This window comes from Haliotis cracherodii, unplaced genomic scaffold (assembly GCF_022045235.1).
Source record: "Haliotis cracherodii isolate W230 unplaced genomic scaffold, xgHalCrac1.p SCAF_4, whole genome shotgun sequence".
Taxonomy (NCBI): Eukaryota; Metazoa; Mollusca; class Gastropoda; order Lepetellida; family Haliotidae; genus Haliotis; species Haliotis cracherodii.
The window spans coordinates 39,672,663-39,684,931 of record NW_027266297.1 but is presented as its reverse complement, the minus strand read 5'-3'; the positions used below and the strand labels follow the sequence as shown (position 1 = coordinate 39,684,931).

General features: G+C 38.8%; 1 protein-coding gene across 2 annotated transcripts in view; it reads right to left on the bottom strand.

Annotated features, from left to right (window-relative positions):
• Positions 1-1,971: 1,971 nt before the first annotated feature.
• The window catches only part of LOC139478529 (uncharacterized), a 41,800-nt gene continuing 31,502 nt past the window's right edge, over positions 1,972-12,269 (bottom strand). Inside the window, exons 44-58 of one of the 2 annotated variants that reach the window (XM_071261024.1) lie at positions 11,910-12,082; positions 11,366-11,547; positions 11,023-11,081; positions 10,548-10,825; positions 10,283-10,404; positions 9,945-10,000; positions 9,418-9,590; positions 8,915-9,096; positions 8,156-8,214; positions 6,999-7,276; positions 5,929-6,050; positions 5,558-5,613; positions 5,185-5,351; positions 4,094-4,248; positions 1,972-2,550 (exon numbers count right to left, since the gene is read on the bottom strand). In XM_071261024.1, the coding sequence (XP_071117125.1) occupies positions 2,356-2,550; positions 4,094-4,248; positions 5,185-5,351; positions 5,558-5,613; positions 5,929-6,050; positions 6,999-7,276; positions 8,156-8,214; positions 8,915-9,096; positions 9,418-9,590; positions 9,945-10,000; positions 10,283-10,404; positions 10,548-10,825; positions 11,023-11,081; positions 11,366-11,547; positions 11,910-12,082 (2,257 nt within the window). In that variant the 3' untranslated portion in view covers positions 1,972-2,355. The remainder of the gene's footprint in view (positions 2,551-4,093; positions 4,249-5,184; positions 5,352-5,557; positions 5,614-5,928; positions 6,051-6,998; positions 7,277-8,155; positions 8,215-8,914; positions 9,097-9,417; positions 9,591-9,944; positions 10,001-10,282; positions 10,405-10,547; positions 10,826-11,022; positions 11,082-11,365; positions 11,548-11,909; positions 12,083-12,269) is intronic. The other variant, XM_071261025.1, reaches the window with a different exon arrangement.

Genomic DNA, 12,269 nt, shown 5'->3' with positions numbered 1-12,269 from the left:
ACCATAACACCTCCATTACCGCTACGACACCTCCATTACCGCTACAACACCTCAGTTACCGCTACACTATCTCCATCACCGCTACAACACATATACTACCGCTACAACACCTCCTTTCCCGTCACAACACCTTCATTACCGCTACAACACCTCCAATACCGCTACAACAACTCCATCACCGCTACAACAACACCCCGGTTACCACAACAGACCCTCCGTTACCGCTACAAAACCTCCGTTACCGGCACCACTACAACACCTCTATTATCGCTACAACAACTCCATTACCGCAACAACACCTCCGTTAACCCACCTCTGCAACACCCCCGTCACAGCTACAACACCTCCATCACCGCTTCAACACTCCCATTACCGCAACAACTCCGTTAACCCACCTCTGCAACACCCCCGTCACAGCTACAACGCCTCCATCACCGCTTCAACACTCCCGTTACCGCAACAACAACTCCGTTAACCCACCTCTGCAACACCCCCGTCACAGATACAACGCCTCCATCACCGCTTCAACACTTCCATTACCGCAACAACAACTCCGTTAACCCACCTCTGCAACACCCCCGTCACAGCTACAACGCCTCCATCACCGCTTCAACACTTCCATTACCGCAACAACACCTCCGTTAACCCATCAGATACAACACCTCAATTGCTGCTACAACATCACACATCCGTTACCGCTACAAAACTTCCTTTATAGTTACCCCTGCTGCCATTACAAATCCGTTACAGCTACAACTACATCACTTTCATTACAGCTGCCATTCCCTCACACACTGCAACACTTCCATCACTGCGACCACTGCCTCACACACACCTGCGTTACCGCAACCGCTACCACTACCACGAGCTCTCCCAAACTGCCGCCTCACACACTACAACACCTCCGTTGTCGCAACCGCTAGCACTACCACGAGTTCTCCCAAATGCCGCTGCCTCACACACAACACCTCCATTACTGCTACAACACCTGCATTACCGCTACAACACCTCCGTTACTGATACAACACCTCCATTACTGCTACAACACCTGCATTACCGCTGCAACACCCCCGTTACCGCTACAACACCTCTTATTCCGCTACAACACATCCGTTACAGCTACAACTCCTCCATCACGGCTATCACAACACCTCTGTTACCGCGTCAACAACTCCATTACCGCTTCAACAACCCCGTTACCGCTACAACACCTCTAGCACTACAACGAGTTCTCCCAAATGCCTCTGCCTCACACACAACACCTCGGTTACTGCTACCACAAACTCTACCCCTTTAAACCATGGCCGGCGGTAGACAGCAATGTTACATTTCTATCACCATGACTAGATCCTACAAGATGACTTATCCTATATCTGTAATGTGGTGTTTGTAGTGTTAAGCCACACTCAGCCATATTCCAGCTATATGACGGCGGTCTGCAAATAATCGAGTCTGGAAGAGACAATCCAGTGACTGACATCATGAGCATCCATCAACGCAATTGGGAAACGATGACATGCATCAACCAAGTCAGCGAGCCTGACCACCCGATCCCGTTAGTCGTCTTTTACGACAAGCATGCGATGCTGCAGACCTATTCTACCCCGGATATTCACGGGTCTTATCCCATATCTAATGACAACATAGATAATACGGGTAATGCAGTATTCATAATATTCTTTGTGAGATTGTTGCTCCATTTCCTCAAATATAAAGAACAAAAGAAATTGATTGGTTTGAAAACTTTATTTGACGTGATGTAAGCACATTTTGTATGCATAACAATTATCTGTAACAAAGTTTCAGGGCTAGTTCTTGCTGCTGAAGCAGGACACATATTAAGTGAAATGTGAACGAAACAAAATACACGTATGAAGGAGTTGGATAGGCTTAACATCACCGGCTATCCTGATTCTATTTCAAATAACAATATATATATATATATATATATATATATATATATATATATATATATATATATATATATATACGTGGAAGACTTGCAGACAAGAAAGAATTTGGAGTTAATTGAGACTTCTATAAGACTCAGCATTGGGTTGAGTTTGATCCAACTGATTGAATATATGCATGTTTCAAAATAATACAGTAATAAAGTCCCCATCCGCGAGACTGATTAAGTTATCTGAAAATCCCAACCTTGGTTAATTGATCGTTTGTTAAACTTATATAAAAATCCTAAAGCATCTGACATATAAATATAAAATTAAATTTAAGATCTGTCAGCATTTAAACATATATTGATACAAAATGACATAAAATCATAAAAAAAACCAATTAATATTCAGACTGTTTATATTTTGGGATTTCTCATACAAAGGCGAATGGGCAAATAATTCAAGGCACGTACACATCGTTGATTACTCTTCTGTCGTCATGTTTCCTGGCATTGCCTGCAATGTAGGGCATGAAGTGTGAGTATGTCGTGCGCGGTGAGTTCCTTCTGGCGTGAGGGAGGTAGGCGTCCTTGATGTATGGTCTCTCCTCTCTGGGGTCTAATTTTATCCTGTCTTCGTGGCGCGGTTTTTCTTTCTGTACAGGAACAGAAATTGTGATTACAACAACGAGTGAGCGAGTGAGTATGGTTTTACGCCGGTTTTAGCAAAACTCTAGCAATATCACGGCGGGATACATCAACGAGGTATATACAAACATGATAGATGTGTTACTGGCGGAAGCAGAGGAAGAAACAGAAGTGCCGCATCTCTTCAGCCGACACATTACGTCACTGTGGTTTACTCATTTCGTGCCAGAAGTTGTGAGTGTTCCCCTCTATCAAAATACTGTATCCTGCTCTGGGTATTCCAGACTTACAAGAGAGTGTTTCAAAGCAGTGAAGGGCTGTTACTCTGCATGAGGCCGCAACTTATTGTAATTATTAATATTATTGTTTGTACCCTGATGCGGCAGTCAAATCGGATGTTTCAATCAGAGGGGATTTATTGTGATTTGATACCTCTGATTCACCAATATTAAATCGAGTATTTTCCAAACTCGTGCTAGAATTGTAGTTGTTGTTATTTTTATTATTATTATTATTATTATTATTATTAATATTAATATTATTGTGTGTACTCTGATGGCAAATCGGCTTTTTCAATCAGAGGCGATTTGTTATGATTTGATACCCCTGATTCACCAACAATTAATCGAGTACTTTCCAAATTCATGGTAAACTTGTAGTTATGATTATTATTGTTTGTACCCTGATGTCAAATAGTCAAATCGACTGTATCAACCAGGGGCGGTTTGTTATGATTTGATACCCCTGATACACCAACAATAAATCGAGTATTTTCCAAATTCATAGTAGAATTGTCGTTATCAATACTATTGTTTGTACCCTGATGGGGGACCAATCATTGCTACGAGAACTGGGGGTGTTGTGGTTCATATTTTGGATAACTGTGTCAAATTATAATGTGCGTGCTACTTGTACTTACTTACAGACCAAATTAGTAAAAGATAACAATCGGTAGAAGTGGGGTGAATGAGGTTTTATGTCGTGTTCAACAAGATGATTTCGATCCTATAACGACGTGCGTACACGTGATTGTGGCTGCCACACGCGGTTTACAGTGGTAGGGGACAGGAATACCATGCCATAAAGTATACCTTCGAGCCTACCAGTCCTTTTAATTGTAACAACAAGTACCATCTTTGAATGTATTTTAGAAGGACAAGGACAGGCGAACTATTGGTAGACATATGCTTGGCTGCAACGCATTTATAAATTATCATATTTAGCGTCGATATTTCTACTTCCAACTACAATAGTCACCGTATTGTATTTCCAATACAATTTAAAATTATAGTCTAATTTGAAAATTTTGACAGGAACCGTCCACATAAACTTTGTTTATGTTTTTATTATACGCCTGTCATAACAAATGAGTGGATGAGTATTGTTTTATGCCGCTTCTTATTTTTCAGCAAAATCACGGCGGGATACACCAAGGGTTTTACACATGGTGGTCAGGTGAGGAGCGAACCCGGTCCTTCGACGTTACAGACGAACGTTTTAAGAAAGAATTGAACTGAAGAATATTTGCTTTGGCAGTTGATTGTTTCTTACCGAGGACAACTTCTTATTCCTCATCTCCACGATTTTATAGATTGTCACGACGACGCCGAGGAAGCACAAGACGACGCTAATGCAGACGATGATGGCCACAACGTGGTCGCGAGCCGGAGCTGGATCCGGAGCAGCTTCTTCTTTGACGACCTCAACTGCAAACAAATACATTCATAGGTGATCCTGTGTCTGGAAGTATTTACTATTGCCTTTAAACATTTATTGAATTTCCCTTCGGGTGAATTTCTGAATAAAATAGCCTTGCAGCGGTATAGGCAATTTGGGAAAGGGTCCATGTATCCAAGTAGAACACAACAAGAGGTTTCTTAGCAAAGTCCCGGACGGGATTCAACCCATAAAAGTACGAGAATCTGTACTTTACTAAGGAAGTGTTATCCCAAATATAACTTTTGTTACATTTGACCACTTTCTAAATGGCATTGTGTGTTCATAGCTTTCGGCCATGGCAATCGGGTCTTTAACAACGTCCACTACCCATTTGACCTGATAGGGACAACTGCTACAGGTAGCAGCCCATTGGCCTGTGCATTTACCTTCCAACTGGTCCGTCGAACCTTACGTCCAAAAACGTGAACAACATTTACTATTATTTAACGAATGTGTTTATCATAACATATTTGTTTCGAAGTCTCCTATTAGCTTTACAAATATATCAAAGAACAGTAAGTAGGAATACGAGGTTCTGTCTATGACAGACATAAATGGTATTCCTGTAGTTTAATATAACTATATTCTTGAAACGTGGTACAATGAAACTCTTTTCATCCGGAAATTCCACTTTCAGGATGATTCCATTAGGAATATACAAAGGGTATTATTTAGTAATTTTGAAATTAAACCATAGTTCTATTAATTCGGACCTCATTGGGAACGCTATTGTCTGGATTTACAGGGTTTCACTTCAAACGGTGAAGGAAAGGAGGAAGCAATCATATAATCCCTTCAAATCACCGACCAAGGATGTTTCAACATGCAAGTTATTGTAGGTGGTTGTCCAGGCTATGCTCATTTGCAAGTGGCCATGGATACAGCACAACCCTACATGCAGAGAGTAGAGTAGCAATGTATACCTGGCTGCACATCACCCTTTACTATGGGGTAGGAAGTATCAAGGTTGTGCCCTGCAACACTGCCAACAGTCTGCACAGACTTGAAGAACTTCAGTGAATCTTCTTGAAAGGTCAGATTGCTCTCTGTACTGGGTGTAACGAGGAAGTCGGCTATGACACTTCCTTCCCTAAAGAAGATAAAGTCATCAGTTATACGTGTGCAATTTCGAGACAATAGAAAGTCGGATATTTCAAAATAGCTGCGACAAACAAAACAAAATTGAACCTTATCCATTTCCCGTTCTTGGTATGAACATATAGACACAAAACCTTTTCGACATTTTTTAGTTTAGTCATTTGTAACCAAAATGAACAAAATTGAACATTGACAAACCGTAATTTGATAACTTCAATTTGCTTTATAGTACTCGGTTTCGGCAGAGCATCCATCTGAAATTACCAACAACAAAATTAGTAACATGGCAAATTGACATTGTTCTCGATACAGAAATTCAGTTCCTTCAAATGCACTTTTCTCGTTCTGTGTACTGGCCATAAAATATAGTTTCCAATTTCTAAAACATTTATGAACTATTTCATGTATGCTATTCAAAGGAACGGCCGATTTTTCGAATTTTTCACTCTGTCATTGTTAGTGGGTATATGTCATGAATTTGTGGTGTAGTATACATACCTCTCTAACAATAGCCATACACTAAAATCATGAAAATTTGTTTTTCACGGAATATTATAACCTAACAATACCTCTTTATCTAACTGGCTTTTCAGGAGTCTGAAAACATTTGACAGCTTGTTGGCGTAGTCAGATGTGTACTGAAGGTTGGTAAGACGCAAGGAGGCTGTAAACTCAAACGTTGGTCTTGTAGCTGCAAATGAACATGATAGCTTCCTTAGTTTGTTAATGAATTAATCACAGTAGTTTGAAATTATTTCGGTAGCTAAATTTACAGTGGCTCATTGTATAATTGACATATATGAAGAAAGAAACGGATGGATCTGATTTGATTTTCACTGAAGTTGATTCCTTAATGCTATTATTTAGTATTAGGGATTTGCTATGGCTACCATTTTCCCTACGTCATCGGTTACCACTATATGGATTGCCTATAAGAATAAGTGTCCATTACTCCTTGCTTTTGGTTTGTTTGTTGTTTAACTCTGCACTCAGTTATATTCCATCTGTAAGCCTGTAATTATTCATGCATACGCAATAAGGATACGATGACATGAATTAGCTAAGTCATCGAGACTGACTACCAAATCCTGTTTGTCGCCTCTTCCGACAAGCATTGGTTGCGGAAGACAAATTCTAAACCGGATCTTCACCGGGTCTATGCTGATGGTAAGATGATCAGACAGGCATAGATGGCTGATTTTATGTATTCGAATTCGAATTCGACGTAATAAGCGCCCAGGGCGCTCTCAAAATTGGAAATAGGGGGCTCTTATTAGAATATTATTTTGGTGAAAAAATATTATTTTGAGTTGAAAGATAAATTTCATGGTTATGCTGACAGCCTGAAATGTTTATGTACGACAGATATATTTTTCCAGAATTTTCTTGCCCATAATTAAGGGTGCATATAGCACACGAGTGCGTATTATACGCAAATAAATTAGACTTGGGTACATTGGTCAATCGGAAGGGGTGCTAAATGGGATCGTTCACCAGCCAATATATCAGCAAATGTCACCGTGGGCGCTTATTAGAGCTTGGCGCTTATTACGTCGAATACGGTAATCGTTATCCAAAGGCGTAGATCGTGACTCTATCAACCAACCCATAACATTTGTTATTTAAACACCTTACGTACCATTACTGCCACATTTACTGCTGAAACAGATTCTTTGCGCTGACACCTGGGGCGTTGTGTCATGCTTGGAGATACTCTTGTCGGCTGTGTTGTAGCCACCGCCTACGGGGAACAGCAAGTATGGACAGTCGGTGTCGGTAAAGGTAAAATCATCATCTCGGCCGGTATTTCTTTTACGAGAGAACATTATCTCAGTAACACCATCATTAAATGTTCCCCGAGTATCCAGCAGGTCCTGCTCAGCATCTAGTGCAGGTGGGTTATAGCCGATGATGTGCCTGATAAAAGAATATTACATGATAAAAATCAGGTATGTACATATTTCTGCAAAAAGAGTACAGTTACATAAAATCCGGTGAGCTAAAAAAGATTTACGCAAAGTGTGCACACCAGTCTACGTTTATAACTCCAGAAACGCAAAACATATTGAAGTCAGTTCTTGTAAACATACATGTCAACAATTATAACTTCACAGCTGCTTATCTAACCATTAACACACACAAACTGAAGACCAAATATGAAATCAGGGACAACGTTCAGCGCCTTGATAAAACAGAAACCCCGCCCATTTTACTTTCAGCTAATCAGAAAATAGTAGTCCATTAGTGTGCGTGGCCTAAAAAGTATTCCGTTTATGCTTGATTAGCCAACAAATGCAACGGAATCACTTGCAATCTATGTATACCTACTTGAATCCAGAAAGTAAATAATGTATACAACGTTAAATTTGCTATATATAATCATTAAAGATTGCTTCATGAATTATTGTGTTCCGCAGTAATGGTCCTTGCATTATTAGACGTTCATCAGAATAATCCAAAACACAGATTTTGTACTAACATGGTTTGCCTGTTTCATGGTTTGCCTGTAGATGGCAGCACCAGCAACAAACCAGGCTATCCAGTATGGCGCCACACAATCAGTGAGGCGAAATATCATAAAACAACCAATCTTTAACTGTGTCTCTTACCACTAGCAAAAGGTGTTAGGAATCTATTCTTTGATGGAAAATACATGGATGTGACAATGCAATGACAGAATAAAAACATTGATACATTTTATACATACTTGTCTATGTTATAGTATTATCTGTTAACAATCCATGTCGATATCATTCAAAAACATCGCCAATTACACCAGACTGAATTGAACCATACCTATCTGATACGTAAACGCTGGAGCCATCGACCCATCCGATAACTGCATCCGAGCTACCCTGCCAGAGGAAAGAGATTGCAGTATGCTAAATATTTACAATTAACGTTTTCCACAGTCGGTGACTGAACTATGCACATCATCCCCTTGGGTATCTCGTAATCAAAATGTATGGGTTCTCACATGTTACACGATCAAATACTAGGATATAATGAAAGCGTTTAAATGTTTATTACCTGGCATGATTCTATTAGATAAAACACATACACCAACATATCGGATTTGTCCTTGCTTCGATGAGAATGAATTGAGAGTTATATACATACAAAATTAGGCAGACAGATTTTCCTTTACCTTTTATTCATGCATATATCTACATTTGAAAAGAATTGCGAAATCTGGCGCCACGTTCGTTACTTTCAATGTCCGTAACACTTCTAATCCAAAGCTCACAGCATTGACACTGTTAATATTATACATCTGACACACCTACAAATAATTCATTGAGAACACAATACTATACAGTAAACACACATCTTGTCCATCAACAGATGAGATGATAGTGAGACAAATGTTTACGTAATAAACGGAACCTCGGTTCCAGTACGAACGTAATGTGACGTGTTACCTTTACCATCAGAGTTTATGATCAGGCAACCAATCCATTCCTTCAAAAATAAAGTTTTCCTTTGTGACAAGCTTCAAACAAGGTTTTGAATGTGATATAATATAACAGATGCACATGGATAGCTTAGGCCTACCATTCTCCCTGTTGGTGAGAATCCAAGTCCAATCCATTTCTTCTGTCCCTCCAACCTGGCGGTAATGGTGAAGTTGACTACATCATTAGCCACATCAACGACCCATTTCACTTGGTACCTGCAACTGTTACATACGGCTGGCCACTGACCCATACAACCTTCTGGCATCGCTGGACGTTCTTCTGAAAGGTCATTTAGAAGCATCATGAAATGATGACATGATTTTCTTCTGTATGACTATATCGTCGTAGAAATGCAATCGATTGAAATGGTTTCCTTACGCAATCCCCTTACACAATCCCCTGGACAAATTAAGGTTCTTTGCCAAGATTTGTTTACTGTGGTAATCAATAAGGCAAAACTACTCATTCGATTGCACATTGTGATGTAATATTTTGTGTCTAACTTACTAGTAATAAATGAGGGTTATAACCTATCCAGTATCAGTCATTCCTAAGGGTAAGTGTTAAGCGTGTATTATAAATCATACAAAAATGACAAACCTGGAGGATCATCCGACTTGACTAGGGGGTAGGAAGGATCAATACTATAACCACCAACATTTCCAACAACCTGGACAGACTTGAAGAACGACAATACATCGCCTTGAAAGGTTTCATTGTTCGTTGCATTGGAAGAGGATTTTACCAGAAAGTCGGCGATAATACTTCCATTCCTGGAAGAGAAATCAAAAACAAAACAGTGACATGTATTTATGAATGACTAAATAGACACATGTATTTATATATAGTCAAGCTAGAAACAATGAATAAAAACCACTGCGTTAAATGTAATAATTTCCATCTCCCTTTCTTCGTATAAACATTTACATTTAAGGTAAATCTCAACGTATTATCATTGTGTTTTTTTCTATTCTGTAGAATTGTTCTGAAAATAATACATACAACATGTAAACTGTTAATTTTAAGCTTCTGTTAAGCTTCATTATTGCATGTCCTTATTTGTACATCCAGGAGTAGGATAAATTAGAGTATAATGGCACTTAGAATAATATATAGAAGGCTCTTACCGTAAGTTGATTACTTCAATACTGTTGATACTTTTTGGTTTCGGAAAGCCCTGCATCTGAAAGGGAATATATTTTCATTTTAACAAATACACAAGGTTTTAAAGTTGATTGTCAAAACAATTGTTTTGATATTCTTTCGCATTTCCAGATACGGCGAACACCACTAATCAATAATACTTTACATGAAAAGTTAACTAAACAAGAGACATATAATATATAGGTAACTGTTTAAAGAAGATTGAATTGGTTTTCAGATTTTGTGAACAAATATATGTTCGCTTACATCACGACACACTTGATTCTGTCAATTGCCCATAAAGTCTGCAAAGTCGTCTTACCTCTTTATCAAACGAGTTTTTCAGTAGCAAGTAAACAGTTGACATCTTATTCGCGTATTCGGGTGAGTATTGAAGACTGGGGAACCTCAAGGAGACGACGAACTCATATGACGGTCTTGGTTCTATAAAGAGGAACGAGTCAATTATTCATGCAAAACACCGACACTTCCTTCAAATAAAGGGTACATGGCTGATATAATATGAAAAGTGTTTATAGTGTCAACACACAAGAATTATCATGATAAAATATGGTATTGGTGAGTACCTTGACGAGCGCATGCACTGCTGAAGCAGATTTTTTGTGCGGACACAGATGGTGTTGTAGCGTGTTTGGATACACTCTTGTCTCCGGTGTTATAGTCACCACCCACAGGGAACAGCAAATACGGACAGTCAGTATCGGTGAAGGTGAAATCTTGTATCTGGCTGGTATTTCTTGGACGTGAGAACCTTATCTCAGTGACACCATTTTGTACTGTCCCTCGTTTATCAAACAGGTTGTCCTCCGTATCTATTGCAGGTGGGCTGTAGCCAACTATATATCTGGCAAAAATATATGTAAAATTACTCCTTGAGTTGTACAATGAATACTGTAGTTACCTAAAAGTGTCAAGATGATAGTGTTATTACTTTTTATATACGTGATTATAATCATCTTATGCAGAAAAGGTTGACACATTCTTATCAAATAATTTGTAATCAATATGTATTGTTTCCACTGTGAATAACATTATTCATACCTGTCTGAGATATAAAAGTCGGAATCATCCACCCATCCGATAACTGCATCCGAGTTACTCTGCAAAAAATCACATCTGTAAGTATCAGTAGGATATTTGCGACGGAAATTAACAGTTTAGTTCAAGTACATTTCACGTTGGTACCTTGTTTACTGCTACTATGTAAAACTATCACTGGATATATCCCGTGGTATTAAATACAAATCTATTATCCCAAAGTCACATGGTATATACACATGCATGTACCTCGGCCAACAAAACATAACATCAGTAAATGCAGTAAATCACTATCAATAACATCATATATTTTATTGCAACAGACACATTATGAGTTTAAGCCTACCATTCTCCCTGTTGGTGAGAATCCAAGTCCAATCCATTTCTTCTGTCCCTCCAGCCTGGCGGTAATGGTGAAGTTGACTACATCATTAGCCACATCAACGACCCATTTCACTTGGTAACTGCAGTTGTCGCACACGGCTGGCCACTGACCCATACAACCTTCCGGCATCGCTGGGCGTTCTTCTGAAAAGCAATTTCGAAGCATCATGAAATGGTGACTTGAGTTTCTTCTGTGTGTCTATCTGGTCGTAGAAATGTAAACGACTGCAATCGCTTACTTACACAATCCATAAAACATCGACGCTTATAAAGTTTAATAATTCTATCATTGTTACTGGAAAACTTGTTGTACTTTGCCCAGAATTTGTTAAATACACTTTAGTAATAACTGAGGCAAAAATATTCATTCAATTGCACATTTTGATGCAATATTTATTTTATGTTTAACTTACTGATAATAGATAAGGGTCATAACCTATTCAAAATCAATCTTTCAAAAGGGTAAATGTTAAAAGTGTATCATAAATCATACAAAAATGACAAACCTGGAGGATCATCCGACTTGACTAGGGGGTAGGAAGGATCAATACTATAACCACCAACATTTCCAACAACCTGGACAGACTTGAAGAACGACAATACATCGCCTTGAAAGGTTTCATTGTTCGTTGCATTGGAAGAGGATTTTACCAGAAGGTCGGCGATAATACTTCCATTCCTGGAAGAGAAATCAAAAACAAAACAGTGACATGTATTTATGAATGACTAAATAGACACATGTATTTGTATATAGTCAAGCTAGAAACAATTAATACAACCACTGCGTTAAATGTAATAATTTTCATCTCCCTTTCTTCGTATAAACATTTACATTTAAGGTAAATCTCAACATATTATCATTGTTT